The sequence below is a fragment of the Xiphophorus hellerii genome, chromosome 18 (genome assembly GCF_003331165.1).
Source record: "Xiphophorus hellerii strain 12219 chromosome 18, Xiphophorus_hellerii-4.1, whole genome shotgun sequence".
In the NCBI taxonomy this organism is placed as follows: domain Eukaryota; kingdom Metazoa; phylum Chordata; class Actinopteri; order Cyprinodontiformes; family Poeciliidae; genus Xiphophorus; species Xiphophorus hellerii.
Window position 1 is genome coordinate 13,853,669 of NC_045689.1, and position 17,005 is coordinate 13,870,673.

The 17,005-nt window shown below is 39.2% G+C and overlaps 1 protein-coding gene across 4 annotated transcripts in view; it reads right to left on the bottom strand.

Moving 5' to 3' along the window:
- Window positions 1-17,005, bottom strand: part of LOC116707692 (serine-rich adhesin for platelets) — a 149,925-nt gene that overhangs the window by 111,854 nt on the left and 21,066 nt on the right. For all 4 annotated transcript variants that reach the window (XM_032545136.1, XM_032545138.1, XM_032545137.1 and 1 more), the window contains one exon: window positions 15,953-16,025. In XM_032545136.1, the coding sequence (XP_032401027.1) occupies window positions 15,953-16,025 (73 nt within the window). The remainder of the gene's footprint in view (window positions 1-15,952; window positions 16,026-17,005) is intronic.

A 17,005-nucleotide genomic window follows, 5' to 3' on the forward strand; every position in this document is an offset into this window, starting at 1 on the left:
GCATTGATCATTTATAAGCTTATCAATTACAAGAGGTGTTGAACTGTCTGTTAGTGAACATCATCAAGGAACAAAAGCTGCAGATCATTTTTAAGGTAACAAAACAATTCACCATTTTGTGAGCAACTCTTGGAGCATGGTTGTGTAGTGAGTATGTTTAATTTAAATTTTTAGGTAAAGTGTACCAATAGCAAACTTAGTCAATGTTATTATAAGTGGGGCTAGTTGTCAGAAGATGTAAGTAAGTCTCCGTGAGAGGGAGTATTTAAGAAAAAAAACACAAATTCACTGATTGAATTGTTGGTTGATAGCCAGCCTATATTTGAATTTGTGCAACAAACACCAAAAGAAAAAAAAATACTATATAAAAAACGGAATGGCTATTCAGTTTGATAAATAAATCAATATATTATATTGAATAAATCAATATAAATCCAAGGGCACACATTAAAACATCAAATCTAAATAAATAATATGAATTATATTAACTATTTTAATACAGACTGATGGTTCACATTGATCATTTCAAAGTTTTAATAATGAAAAATTAAAAAAATTAGAGGTGTACTATATTTTGCTAGTGAACACACTAAAGTGTGTAAGATAATGGTTGGAGGGAAAGCTGAAAGATACATATGAGCAACCTCACCGTGGCCTGTTTAGTCCCTGTGAGATATTCTTAAGAAGTACGAGTACAAATGAGGAACATTTCGTGAAATGTATTACTCTAGCAAGTGTTACAGAAAAAAAATCTATGAGTTTCAAATGTATTTAAACCAAGATTTACTATTTTGGAGAAAACATGAAGTAGTGGGAAGATCAGCGTTGATTCAACAGCAAGAAAAAAAACTGAACAAAATCACTCACAATGATACCGGATCAAATTCTGGAAAAGTCTGGACAAATTCTTTAACTGCGGAAAGATAAAAGTTAAATTTGAGCAGCCTCACGTAGGCCTGTTTACTGTCTGTCACATGTTCTTCAGAAGTACGTGTACAAATGAGGAACATTTACTGAAACGTTTCACACTAGCAAGTGTTACAGAAAAAAAATCTATAAGAGTTTAAAATTTAAGTGATGAAGGAAATCACAAACTCATAGTCAGCACTGACTAATCGTGCTACCATAAAATAAAGCGGTAAAACAGTTAAAACTCTAGGTTTTCTGTAGCCGTTCCTGATACACAGCATTCAGGAAGATTGTCTAATACCTAATAATTGATGAGAATCACCCTGAAAGACACGGACAGCTGGCAGGAGCCCTTTCCCGCGCAGATCCCGAGCTGATAATCGATGACGGTTTGAAAATCTGTTTTCCGGAGACATAGAGTTTCCTTACAGGCCATCTGTGTTGACCCTCAGGTCAAGAGAATCGCCTACCTAGGGTTTTTTTTTTTAGCCCGCACACAAATGACAGGTGAGGCCTGTACGGTATTATGTCACAAACTCATAGTCAGCACGAGAGAGCCGGACACACACGCACAAACACCAAATGGCTTAGTGAGAAAAACCGGAGGTAACTACAACGTTCTATTTAAATATACTATATTATTATATTATTCTCAATTATCTAACACTTATTGTTTTTCATACTTTCATTGTATTATTCTTAAAACTCATAATGTTTTTTCATACTTGTACTATTTTTAAAACACATAGTGGGAATAACAGTTGGCGTAACAGGTGTGTGTGGGGGATGGGTGGGAAAGGGTGGGGGGGGGGGGGGGGGGGGTGGATATTAATAGCAATTAATGATTAGGGTCATAAATCACTCATCCATCAAACCCCGATTAAATTTTGACAGAAGGGTGCCTATAGAGTCTCTGCTGTCTGGTTGCAAGAAAAAAAAATGGTGGCATCCTCCGAATATCATTAAAATCATTTTTAAAACCCATAAATTATACATATATAATACAGATATACATATATCATTCCCTAACATTCTTGTATATTCTGTATATTCTGTATAATCTGTATAATCTGTGCATATAGCTCCCATATTTATATTTATACACAATATCTATATCTCTTTGCTATAACCCCTTATAGTCCATGCATACATAGTCTTGTACATCTGTGAATAAATATTTATATCTCGTAGAGCACTTCTGGATAGATGCAAACTACTGTACATCTCGTTGCTTGTATTTGTGACAGTGCAATGACAATAAAGTTGAATTCTATTCTATTCTATTCTATTCTAAAAGTGTCAGACATTTCCCTGTTCATCTAAGTAATCAGTTGGCTAGTTAACAAGGTTTTGCTCAGTCTGAGGATTTATTCAGACAGCAGATGAATTAGATTTGGATCTTAAATCAGATTTTTGGACAGATTGCCAGTAAAGTCATTTCTGGATACTGGATCAGCAGCCATCTCTGGTAATGGTACAGACATCGGTAGCTACATCCTGTCACGGTCTGTGGACCTTACGGCCATGTTGTTTAAACTTTGGTCTTTTTTTGTCATTTTGTTTGCATCATACCCACATTTCTCATATTTTAATTGCGTTACATATTTGCTTCCTTACTTATCAGTCTCTTCTGCCCTGCATTCTGGATAACATTTTGCAAGCCCAAGTTTCCAGCCACTGCTTTGTATTTTGTTTTGTAGACTTTGCTGTATTCTTAGCTCCAGCTTTATTAAAATATAAAACGACTTTCTATATTAATCTGCTTTGCTTCCTTCACTTTCAACAACGGTTCCTTAATTGTACCTCTGTGGTTTTGATTTAATAAGTACAATATGGTGGCAATAAGTGTACAAAGTAATTCATCATCATAAAATAGGAATTAATTATAAAGCATACATATTTGATCGGATTTGGCCATTAAAGACAATCTCACTTGGGAACGATAAACATTCAACAGTGTCAGCATGACACATTCATCGGAAGCAACAAATACATTCAAGTCAATTTGTTTTCCTTTCGTTGTATGACCAAATAAACATGAAACAAGGGTCTAAATGTATGCTTACACAGAATATACAATAGCTGCTTGAGCACAAGTTTATTTAGCCCCGGCTTTCCAGCAAGGCAGTGTTGCAGTGTGATGAGAAAAAAAACAAAAAGATTAAAACATAGAGACTGATTCATTCTGTATGAAACTGTTTTAGGCCTCAGTTATCTCCTTGTGTCCATCAGCGAAGCCATGTTCCTGTGCAACTAGCAGAGTATGCACTTATGTTTTTATATGTGAATGCTCTACCCAGCGTCGGTCTGTAAATGTGATGAGAAGTATCTGAAAGAGTCTGCGCACAGCGGCAGACGTGTGTTCGACCACTTTGTCAGAGTCCCACCTGGTGCCCCCCTCATTCTAGTCCTTTGGACCCAGCAGAGACAAAAGCACGTTGAAGTCTGCTGTAAGACAGCGCAGATGGGATCTCCCTCGCCTTTGCTGCGCGCCTACAGTGATGCACTTGACTCCTCCTGTTTGCTCGTGCACATCATATCTGACAAGCTCATTCACTGTCTGCACAGACAGGACAACCCAGGACCACTGCTCGGTCTCACCCTCAATCCCTGGAAACCCTTTGTGTGACTGTCCAATCGTGTGGGAGGATGGAGTGACACACTCTTATGTGTAAGCGAGGAATAGAGGGAAATTGAGGATGGAAAGAAAGAAAAACAATGGAAAATGTGGGGGAAAAAGGTTATGTGAAGCAAAAGAACTGAATTGAATTCATAGTCACATGGGAGACAGGAAAGAAAGAGACACATAGAGGTTGTGATGAAGACAGAATGAGGAGTTGGACTTGTAGTTTTGAAAGATTGTCAACTTGGAGAAAAATGAGAAATAATGAGAGAGTCAAGCACACAAGACAAAGGACAAACATAAAATGAAACTACAGTGCAACCTTTTCTTGCCGGGAGCAACTCAGGTTGTTAACACAAATTTTCAGAGTCAAAGTGTTTTACACTCACTGCTCACCTTTCACTCATGTTGCATTTAAGGTCCTTACAAACATGCCACAGCCCTGATTTACATGAGTGTGATAGTGACCAAGAATTTATTGTCCAAAATTCTGGACAATAAAAAATGCCCAGAATGTCTAAAGGGCTAAATCTATTAACTCTTTAGTTGTACTAGTTATGTTGTAATGAGAAAATACATATGCATTATACCTGTACATAAGAGTTAGCATCATAAGAAGACTAACTCTCCTGAATCTAGGAGTGTGCATAAATGTAACATGAACAGAGAACTTGTCAGTTCTCTGTTCATGTTCTGTTCTCTGTTCTGAATTTTTAGTAATTAATCCAATTAGCATTTTATCATTTCTGCAAGAAAATGCAATCCTTCATCGTTCACTGTCCACAGCAGGATAGGAGGATGAAATTTGTACTCTCTAGCTGAACTTGAATGGTTGCAAGGAGACTGCCTCCACTGTGGGGTGGCTGGGTCACAGCAGGTGAAGCGACTCCGCTACACAAAAGGCTCAATGATTCGATCCAAAGTACCTTCTGTCCAAAATGTCCTCTGTGAGGACCCCAAAATACCTCAGAGGCTCACTATAATGCACTTTGGATAAAAGCACTATATAAATAAAGACATTGACTAATTTCCTCTGGGAGACGTGAACAGTTCAGTAAGAAATCAGTGTGTAGACTGTGATTTAGCTTTGTTTTAAACAAAGTAAATGTCCCATCAACTTTTTGAGCAAGCTTTAATCCTCGCTTTTTTGATTAATAGTACTAATATTCAGACTTTGTCTATTTTCCATGTCATGTTCCTCAGTCCCAGTAATTACTGAACCAAACAAAACTAAAATGATGCTTTTAGCAGCCTGCTACCAAAGCAAGTGATTTCCCAATGACTTTGGGTACAGTTAAGGCAGTAAACAGAGCAGGAGCACTGCACAAGAGAAAATGACTGTATGAAACAGCTACGTTTTACCCCAGCAGCCACTTTATGAATTACCAATGGCAGCGAAAAGCCCTGAGCATATTTAATGCAGGAGAATCTGTCCCTTTTTCACTTTGTTCCCCTCTGTTCTCCTTTTTCTTTGCAGTATTCAGCATTTTGACTGAGCCAGAGCAGCTCAATGTCTCTGAGAGTCAGGGCAACAGACGTAAATGGTTTTGAGTTTGGTTCGTCTGCACCGAGGCCACACAGCAAAGGATTTCTAACAAGCATGTTGCTTCGGGGTGACGGTAAGAGGGGTAAAAACATGAAAAATGACGTTTCATCAAACAAAAAATGTTCATGCTGCAGTAAGAAGCTTCCCAAAGCTTAGAAGTTCTCTGTTATGTTTGAGGCAGCCTTATGTCTGAGAGTTCGGCTCCTTAGAGGCGTCTAAAGGCAGAAAAGCATGATTTCTTGTGTCGGCTCAGCATCTAGCAGTCATTACAGACAAGCACAAACAACCCATCAATTTAAAAGTATACAATTTACAAAATTACATACATCCAAATGAAATTGTCTCCTGTCTATTCTTGGAAAATGTATATCTGTCTTTGTCAGACACGAAGCTCAAATCAATGGTCATCTGATCGGTTTGTCTCTCAGAATGACACCAGTTCACCTACTGGGTTCATCAAGCTCTGTAAGCTCATTTAATCGTTGAAAGGATCAATTAACAGTCAATTTCAAATTACTGGTGCGAAGCTATTGTACTTCAGAGAGGGGAGATGAAAATACCAATATGCAGTCAGAACGCACTCATGTTGGGCAGCTCTTCTCTAAAAGAATCCCACAGCTGAATCTACATCCGTCATCTCATCCTTGAGCAAACACAACTCCCAACGAGCCGTCTGTCAGTGTAGACAGAGAAAAGACTGTCTGTTTTGCCCCAAGGAGCACTGTGGAGATGCTTTTGCGCAGTGATAATCATTAGTGCTTTAAAAATCTCTTCATTTGAGTGGTAATACTCTGACCACATCAGCATCAGTGCGTTTCCTGACACTACTCTCATCATGTTCATCTGCTCCTAATGAGGGTAGACAGGAGAAAAAGTAGTCATCTGTGCGCTCAGACAATAAGATTACAATATTATCAGCTTTTAATGTGCACTACTTCTTTTGTAGCAAATATCCTTATAAATCTAGAAAATGCGCTGCTTATTTTAGGAAAATAAAGCAAAGAAATAAAAGCATCAAAATGAGCAGTGGCATGCAAAACTTCAGACTAATGTGTGGGTAAAAGGAGACCATAGCCTCTCTGTATGCATTCACTGTGGAACCAGAGGAGGGATTTGTGGGAGCAGACAACATGTTAAAACAGATTAATGATTAAAACCCAGTGGAAGATGTTTTATAAATCTGGAAACTTTGAGATGACTGTCAGTTACACTTTCATGCTTGGCTAAACTGACAGCATCCTTTAGTCTTTTCGGCATCCCTGTCAAAGACACGTAAAAAAAAAACATTAATCAAATTATGTTTTTAGTGCTGTAACATAGTCACACAATATTGAAAAATGTTGAAATATTCAGCTTTTCATTTACCGACATTATTTCAGAGGGTAATTAAAGTTCCATGCTAAGAAATAATTGCCACGCCACAATTACTGGCACCTCATACAACTTAAGTCAAGTCAAGTTTATTTCCATAGCACTTTTCAACAACGAGGCAGTTCAAAGTGCTGTACTTGATACAACACAACACAGTAACCAATCAAGAAACAAATTACAAGCATTACATTTTGTCAAATGCCATTATCAAAATCATCAAGCAAATATACATCAAATATACTGATCAAATGTTCCGTTATTATTAATCAAAAGCAACTCTAACCATGATTTAAAAGAACTTGGTGTTTTGGCTATTTTGCAGTTTTCCAGAAGTCTGTTTCAAATTTGAGGTGGATAGAAACTGAATGCTGCTTCTCCATTTTTTATACAATATATATTAATGCCTACTAATGCCTACTAACCCACTAAAGAACTAATATTAGGTGTTTGAAGTATTAAGATATGCAGTTGTTGTTTTTTAGAGAGGGTCTCAAGTATTTGCAAATTTTAGCTATTTGTGGGTAGCTGTGGCCCCTAACTCCTGCAAATACTAATGATCCACATATTGTTTTTTGGGAACTCGTTATTTAAAAATTTGAATGTTAAAAAGAAATTAGTGACCGATTAGTGACCGCCAACACCTATAGATTGTTTAATATTTTTATAAAATTTTATAACATTTTATAAATTTTTATCAACTTTGATTTCAAGTTAAAATGTCCACCACCTAATTCAGTCATCAACTAAGAAAATCACCAATGGAAGAGGGTGTTAGTGAGCACTGCTTAACGAACCTCAAACACAGTCTGACATGAAGCTTTGTGATTGGTGGTTTAGACTGATGAGGTCATTATAGGCTCGGGGAAACCTTGATCTTTTGGGACAAGTGAAATTTATGTTCCAGAGGTTCATAAGTCCAAATACCCCGTCTATCACCACACACACGCACGCACGCACACATCCACCCACACACCTGTGGGAATAATGTATTTCCTTCTCCATTGATCTGTGCACATAAAGGCTTACAGTGATGAACACAGCGACTATTCTCAGCAACAACAGAGAACAACTTAACGACCCCGTGGCAGTCCCTGAGAGCCACAATCTATCAAGCGCACCAACCCAAGTAAGTGAGCGGTGTAGGAGGGCTTCTGTGAATTATAAGTCAATTAACATGGATTGTTACGGACGTGAGAGTTTGAGCTGGTGCCTGGAAGAAAATGAATACAGCAATATTTTAGTCAGGTCCATGAGGATAAATACAGTCAGGACAGACCTTATTTTAAATGTAAAGTGTTTCTGTTTCATTGTAAAACTACAATCGGGCTATGTAAAGTGTTACAGAGATACAAAGGTGGATTACTAACTCTTAATCTTAATATTTTGTGGGCTCAGGAAAGACCAATCAGAAAGATTTTTTCTGATTGGTATGTTTCCCTACACTTCAAACTGGAAACACTGCAATTATACAGATTAAATGGATTTATTTCTGTTTGCTTTATCATCGCAAAAACTTTTAGTAAACCGAACTTTTAACCTTCGAAGTAAAAGCAAAGTTTCTGAGAACAAGCAGTCATCTTAATCTCTCAAAGTATACACACAAAAAAGTGATCCAACTCATATTGTGTCTGCATGAGGCAAACATCTCCCCGAGTTACAGAAGTGATGTGCGAGTGCTGACAGCGAAGGCTTCCCATCAAACCTTAGCAGCCGGCAGAACAGGGCGGATCATTTCAAGGGCAGGATCGTCAGGGTGCCATGACATGAGGAAGACATCAACTTTAAATATGTATATAGTAAGGGCTCACCACGAGCTCGCACAGACACATGCTGAAGAGGAAAATCAAGATGAAAGTTCCTCTCGTTTAACATCTACAAGCTGTCACAATCTGTCCCAGACACAGATATTATCACGGATTCTCGAGAATATAGGTGTGCAGCACCCCTGGACCTAAAACCAAACATAAAGTTCTAAAACATGTCTGCAAGATGTTTTTATTGTGTATTTTTATCTATCAGCTCTGAAAATAATCTCTTTATCACACTGAACACAGAAAGGGAAAATTCTCTTGCTGCTCAGAGTGGTCAGATCTTGTGCGGCACTTCGTTTAATTCCAATTCTTTTCTCACTGATGAGAAGCTTTTAATGTCCTCCCTATCATAAATGAAAGTTACTTAGTTCATAAAACTTCTTATCTTATTCTTATCTGAAATTAATTAACTTGCGTCAGAAATCAAAGTTTTTACAAGACTCGAAGCAACAAAAAAATCTCTTTGAATTTTGTTTGACAAGTGCACAGGCATCTTCATGATGCCTGCAGTTTCATCATCCAACCCAAATGCGCCAAGTGCAGTATCAGACCCAAATGATAACAGCAGTGCGTCAACATCACCCTGCTCCCTGTGTGTGCTCATGTTTACCTCCTTTTGATTAAAGATATAGCCAACCCGAAAAACCTCAGAGCCCCAAACCTCCAGCGCCCCAAACCTCTGTGAACCGTCCACATCAGATGTTCAGCCCAGATGCTCGGGCCAAGTGCCACACAGCACCGCAGCTCTGTGCACTCTTTGGGGTTTAGTTTAATGTGTGCTTAAGAGACCAGGGGACTGGGCAAACGCTCCTCTCTCTCACTCCCTCCTCCAAATATCTGCCCATCTTTTATTCATTCACACTCCCAGGACGACTGCTGCTGCCATCATCCAGGGGGACGGATTCGTCGTCTGAAGTTAACCCATGTCTCTGTCGCTCAGACGTGCGCACACGTGCGCATGCACTTTGCAAAGGGTCCCAGAGGTCTTTTAATTTTTTGAGAGGCTATTTTTAGTGTGAAAAATAATCGAGGTGGAAAGTTCCATCTGTCCAACACTCTTGTTCCAGCTGCTCCTTTTTAGCAGCAGGAGTAAAGAGGTGGGGGGTGGGGAGACACTACTCACCAGATGAAAATTACACAGAGTGGATGATTATTATTTTTTTATCATGTTCTGCATTAGCAGTGAAAGGTGGTATATTATGTTAGGTGGACTTCATCAAAAATCAAGGAGAGATCATATAAGGTGACAGAAGTGGAGTGGGCTTTAAAAGCCCAATGTGTTGAAGGGCATTTAGGTATACTGTTATTATTTGTCATTTGAAAGCTTTTAATCATTTTTTCACTAACTGGAAACAAAAACTGACAACAAAACCAAGCAGCCATAGAAACATCTTAGTTGACAAAGTACACTGATTTCTACAGAGTTATTTGTACTTTATCTTCAAACTTCAGGAGGAAGAGGAAGACCCAGAACATGCTGGAGGGACTATTTCTCTCAGCTGGCCTGGGAATGCCTTGGGATTCCCCGGAAGGAGCTGGAGAGAGGGAAGTCTGGGTCTCTCTGTTTAAGCTGCTGCCCCTGCGACCTGACCCCATATAAAACAGAAGACAATAGATAGACGGACGGACGGCTTGTTTTAAATGTTTCATAAATAAAAATGTCTAAATTTGTGTAACCAATTGCTTTCAAAAGTCACAAAAGTTGTAATGCCGTCCACCTTTAATGCATTTAACGCCAGTATAAATGTTCTGTGAAGGCCTCATGTCTGTTAGAGAACATTAATTCAATAACAGCATCAGCGTCAGCAAAGACCAAAGAACACAACAGACAGGTCAAGGAGAAAGTTGTGAGGTTTAAAGTGGGGCAATGACAGCAATAGTCAAAGAGCAGCTGAGGCTCATAGCAACTGTGGAGAAGCTGAAGAGATCCACTGCTCAGGTGGGCTAATCTGTTACCAGGGCAACTGTTACACGAGCACACCACAAATCTAGCCAAAACAGGAGCAGGAATGAAAACAATGTTGAGAGGAAGTCCTTAGAAGTTCAAGTTGGGAGAAGGCCATCTTGTCAGACAAGACCGACATGAAACTTTCTAACATTGCACATTCTCTTGGACATACAACAACAGAAGAATAAGAGGGTGTTGAGAGTATCGCACTGTGGAGAAGCAAGTCAGAGTCAATGGGAAGATGAACTGAGCTAAATAAAGGCCAGTCCTTGAAGAAAATCTATTAGAGGCTGCAGAAGACTTGAGACTGGGGCAGAACTTCAACTTCCAGCAGCACAATGATCTTAAATAGGCAGCAGTGAAGGGAGGTTCAATAACATAGTCACTTAAGTGGGCAGAATTCAAAAACATACCACACTTTAAATAATTTTAAGTGCAATGTTAAATACGTTCTTGTTCACTTTTAAGCACTACTTTGTGTTTGTCTATTTAAAAATCCTAAAGAAATCATTGAAACGTGTGCTCAAACTTTTGCATCGACCCATGCGTGCGTCTTTGTAAACATTCTCTCTGTAAGACCTTGTTTACCAGTCCGGTTTAACACTGTTTTTTTGAGAGATATTTCAGTGGCGTTTTAGTCATAAATTCAACAAAGTGTTGCTCATTGCTAAAAACTGAGAGCTGCAGATCAGAAATCAGGCTCGGAAATTAAATCCGAGAACAGAACGAGGCTGCATACAACAGACAATCCAGACTCGCTTTGTAATTTCAGGCTGTTTTTTAAGCAGAGTCTCAAAGGTTAACAAGCTTATGGTCAGAGAGGAGAGCAGATTTATTGGTCTGAGTTCTGCTTTGATGCAAGCACAAAGTGCCCTGAATGTCAACGAGCTTGAGAAAACTTCATGTTGTCTCCGACTCTAATGCGTTTTGTTCTCACTGGGCTTCTCATCCAAAACATGCGGACAGCCAGATTTAAGCCTGGAGGCTAATCTGAACGTTCCTGTGAATGCTAATTTGAAATGTTCCATAAGATGTGCTATGCACACCAGCAAAACAAATAAAAGCAGATGGTTGAAAAGTTCAGTCACAACCTCTGCTTGGATTTAATTTGTTGAATTGATTGAAGCCCCAGATCAGCCCCTGCTGCACCCCGCGGCGATGTTCTGGGTGGATCGTAAAAATAAAAAATCGGGGCATCATGGACAGAGCAGCTCTATGCTGGTATATCGCCTGAGGGGTTTGTTGTATCAAGTGCCCAAACAATCAGTTTATAAGAACATAGACTCTGCTTTACTGTGCCTTGTGAAAGTATTAATTTACTCTGAACTTTTCAACACTTTCTAATGGTGCCGCCACAGACTTCGTTGTATTTCATTAGGATTTTGAGTGATAGTCGCTTTATGCTTTAGTCGCTAGAAAGTTTGGTGTACCTTTGTAAACATCAGCCCCAAATTGAATTCTTTTGAGAAACACTTTGTATCATTACAGTTCAAAGACTTTTGGGATAGTCTGAACCATCTTTACACATCTACATGGTCCAATTTTTCCTCACAAAAGAGCTCGAAGTTTACTTAAACTGGATGAAGAGTTTCTGTCAACAGCATTTTTCAAATCAGCGATTCTTTAATTGATTTGGGTCTGAACTTTAATTAGACCATTTTAATAGATGAATATGCCTTGGTCTAAACCAGGGGTGTCAAACTCCAGTCCTCAAGGGTCGGTGTCCTGCAGTTTTTAGATGTGCCACTGGTACAAAACACTGGAATGAAATGGCTTAATTACCTCCTTCTTGTGTAGATAAGTTCTCCAGCATCTTGCTAATGACCCAATTATTCTATTTAGGTGTGGTGCAGCAAAGGCACATCTAAAAGTTGCAGGGCAGTGGCCATTGAGGACTTTAGTTTAACAACTATTCCAAAAGTCCCTGCTGAAAGAAATATTTACGTGATTTGTGAAGAATATTGTTTCAACTGAATTTTATTTAGAGATTTGAGACCAAAAGTGGCAAATACATACGTATGAAATACATGTTAGTATTTGTAAAATGGTCCTTGACATACACGTGGACAAAATTGTTGAACCTCTGTTTATTACTGAAAAACCCATTGGTCACTGAAATAACGTGACAGAGACAAAAGTAATAATAAATACAATGCTATGAAAATTATCCATTGGAAATCAGACATTGCTTTTTAAATATGATTCATCGGAATCATCTTAAAAAAAATAGCACTCATTGTGGGCTTTTAACAGCGGTGTGCCAAAACAAATTAACGTGCATAACATCTAAATATAACAGTTTGATGATTATTATTGCAAGTCAAAATGTTAAAATCTTTTAAATAGTAGGAAATAGTAGGAAAGGCAACTTTCTGTCAATGCAACCAACTCAGAGATGAAGATAGAATATTTATGAGTAACTTGGGAGCGATGATGGCTAAAGAGAAGATGACATGTCCTCTAACTAATGCTGAGAGCTTGGAAGGTCTGGCGATGAACTAAGCTGAGTCAGTAAGTAGTTCTGTTTAGGTCACTGACAGGTTTTTTTATTTTTCAAAACTTTTCCTCTTTCAGTTCTTTAACAACATTCCTCTTGTCCAGCCTAGCGGTTGACAACAGAGATCAACAACAATTAAACAGGAGTGAATCCTCTCTGCTCTCATTGCTAAGAAACCCCAAAACAGTGTCTGCTTGCACTTATTGGAACTGATCAGATTATTCTAGTGACAATGTCTGGCATGAAAAAAAGGTGGAGGTCAGTACATGTTGCCAAAACAAGCAACCACAATCAATACTGGCTTTGCTGCATCAGAGCTTATTTATAGAAACACTGGAAGACGTGAGAAGAGGAAAGGAGCACTGACCACAAACAAGTTGGACTGTTAATAGAGCTTACACTGGAAATGATTTAATTTGCACTTGGTTATCTTAGTGGATCCTGATCTCTAGAGGAACAGATGCAGTGGGAGAACAAACATAGGTAATGCTCTTGTTCAGATATAGGCCAATACTGATGTCAACAATCAATTTATGCATTTTTACCCACATGTGAGTAAAGCTGCCGAGGCACAAGAAAGAACATTGTCAGCAGAGGTATACAGCTAAAAATAAAAGAGAACAGCAGGGTGAAACACCTGGCTGATAAGGATTACATTCAATCAATTTTAGTTCTCAGATTGACACATCATGGCACAGGGAGTGTGTCTTTCAGAGAAAATATTGAGTCCAGGGTGTTTGACTTTGAGGTAGATCAGAGTCTATCTCAGAATCAACCAGTATCAAGCTTTTTTTAAAGTGCCTATACTCTTTAGTCATATAATGTTCCTAGAGTTCAACATACTATCAATGAGGTGCCAGAGAAAGTGCCTGAGTGGCCAGATTTCTCTCAGGCCTTATGGAGAGTAGTGCAAAGCTTTTCCCAGCCTTTCACCCAAATGTTGCTGGGCACTGACAGACGGTGGATGAAAGATGGCTACAACACTTACAGTAAATCTTGCTTACAAGAAGGACAAGTTTGTCAGTTTTATCTGAAAAAAATAGTCATGGTGTGGAACGTAAAGATGTCAATCAATTAAAGTCCCTACACTGGCTCCCTGTAGCTCAAAGAATAGACTTTAAAATACTGTTGTTAGTTTATAAATCACTGAACGGCTTAGCACCACAATACATCAAAGATCTGCTGTTGTTGTATCAACCTTCCAGACCTCTCAGGTCTTCCGGTTCTGGATCCCCAGAACCAGAACCAAATGAGGAGAAGCAGCATTCAGCATCTATGCACCACAAATTTGGAACAAACTTCCAGAAAACTGTAAAACAGCTGAAACACTGACTTCCTTTAAATCTAGACTAAAAACCCACCTATTTAGGATTGTATTTGAAACGTAATCAATTCCACATTTAATGATGGAACTTGACTTAATGTCATGGTTTGATTGTTGATTCTATGTTTAAATTGCACAAAAATCCGTGAGGGACGACAGAGTCCCAGAGCGAAATTCCGTGAGACATGTACGGAGTCTAGTGCCGGAAGAAAAACGGCAAGTGACTGAGGGTCACTGCGCGTAACGGAAACCCTGTAAATTCTAGACACTAACAGGTACCATAAAATTGCACAAAAATCCGTGAGGGACGGCAGAGTCCCTGCTCAAAATTCCGTGAAAGAGGTGTACGGAGCCTTGTGCCAGAACCCCATCAAAATGCTGTCTACATCGTTTTAAACTGTGTGATTGTGAGAGTGAGCGTGAATAAAAATAGCAATAGGTATTTTGTTCCATATAACACAGTAGGAGTGTAACAGGTAAACCTTTTATGGATGCAAACTTGACTAAAAACCCACCTGTTTAGGATTGTATTTGAAACGTAATCAATTACAAATTTATTGATGGAACCTGATTTAATGTCGTGTTTTGATTGTTGATTCTATGTTGCATTGTGTTTCTGTGTTTGATATGATGTAAAGCACTTTGAAATGCCTTGCTGCTGAAATGTGCTATACAAATAAAATTTGATTGATTGACTGATCAATTATTTTTGCATAATTAAAGTAATTCTTCTCCAAGAACAGATAGAAAAGAATGGTACAATTCAGTTACTGTTGTGTGGAATAAGCACTTCAGATTTCCCTCTAAATATGTGCAATTACTTTAAACATCTGTGTTCATGCAATGTCACATTTTTACTTAAGGTTTTGTACGTACCAGTCCATAGATATGAGGGAGTTCAAGCATTTCTTTCTCTTTTGCTCTGAATAAGCTGGAGCTTGTTGAATAAGCTTGTTATTAATAAATGATGGGTAATAAATTAGGCTAATTTTGGAGGAATAATTATTATCTTCTTTTAGCTAAAGTCGCTCTCTAATACAGAGTGTTTATTTTTTACGTTTGCTAGTTCATGCAAACAGTAAACGTGGAACAACCTCACTTAATTTGCAACGGAGGAATGTCGCTGGATTATTCAGCAGGAATAATGTACTAACCCGCAACTAAGAAGTAAAGAGGGGTCAGAAAAGAAGCACAGTGTTTGCACACGTAAATCGTGTAATTCCCTCTGGAGAAGTGCAGGAATACACAGTGATTTTCCTCCGGGAACGCCTGGCCCGGCGCGCTCTCCTGCGCTGCTGCTGCTGCTGCTGCTCACCATAGCCTACTTCTCGTTAATCGGACGGATTACCAGCGCAACCCTCCACCGTCTGCTCCGTTTCTATTTCAAACCCCGGATAGTCCCACCACCACTGTAACCACGCCTGTCCATGTGTATCAGTGACGATTGCGTGATTTGACAAGCAAATAGATAATAATTTTAGACATCCTGTTGTGTAAGACGAGCAAAGGCGATATTAGGCGCAGCAGAGCGCATTAGAGATAAGACGTTCACAATCAAAAGCGCTTTGGACAGAAAGGACATGGCGACTAGTGAGGGAGAGAGAGAAAGAGGGAGAAAGAGAGGAAAGTGTTTGAAAATGTGGACTTTAGTTTTTGTGGAACTGCCAGGGATTTGTCTGCTTGATCCAAACAGACTCCAATAAGGAAGGTTGGGATCAAACGGCTGTGGCACGGTTTTTATCCCCTTGTTTGTTTGTTTGACATAGTTTAATTCCAAATGGATCTGTTTTAGCTGCGCAGAAGCGGAAAGTTTTGTAAGAAGGATTTGCCCTCTTTGCGCATTTCCTATCATCACTGTAAATCTACAGCTAGAGTAAAGTGTTAGGGATGAGTAAACAAGTTTAGAAGTGTCACACAACTTACCCTCCATGCAGAAGATAACCATCCAGGCTATCCACAGGTCTGAGTTCTGAAACTTCACCATGGTTCTGGAGTTTTCACAGACTCGTTCTCACTATAAGTCCAGTGCTTGTTTCTTTGCAGAACTCTCGCAGATTCGCAGATTCCTTAAAGGAAAGTAGCCGCTCCTTGTACAGTCATGGGACACAAATCTGTGACTTTACGCAGCGCACCCCTGTGTCTATTCCTCAAACATGATTGAAAACACAAAACACAGCGTCACTGTATACTCTCTCCACTCCAGATTCCTTATAATCACTTCTCCTCGACCGTTCTTTATCCTTTGGTAGCTGACGGTGACTCCAAGACTGTTTTTCTCTACCGGCACCTCTCCAGACACTTTTACGCACGTCTGCACAGAAGTCAGCGTCCACCCACTGACGTCCCCAAGTCTGCCCGCTGACGCCGAAAGAAGTCTAGAAAAGGCTCCGAGGCTGGCACGTTTCCCGTCCGCTTGCTGAGTCTCTCCGACGCGTCTTGTTGCGCTCCATGGTTTCTCGTCTGCTCCGCTCTTGCTGAGCGGACATCCGAGAAAGTTGGCCAAAAAGAGAGGCACTACCAGTTCCGCTCTGTGCTTTTCAAAATAAAAGACGCCCTGCAGACTTATGCAGACAGAGCCTGAAGTTCTCAGAAGTGGTAGGCTGAACTATGAACGGAGTGGGGATAATCAGCCAGGGAATTTGATCCCTCACACCAGTCAATTTAAGTTGCACTACGGTGTTTGTTATTCTCATTAACTTTCTGTATTTTTTCTTAAGCATAAATATATTTAGCATAATATTACTTCATAGTTGTATCTTAACTATCTCAGAGATCCCTTACAGTTACTGTCTAAACTGCCTATAAAAAAGTAGGCTGGATCCTGGTGTGTGTTAGGATAGAGAAGATGCTCTGTAATCAGAAAACATGTTTTTTTTTGCGCTTGACATCGTGTCCTTTGATAATTAAAATATCTATCAAACAATTTTTTTTCAAATTTTTTTAATATTACAGTAATCTAATCATTTTGATTCAAGT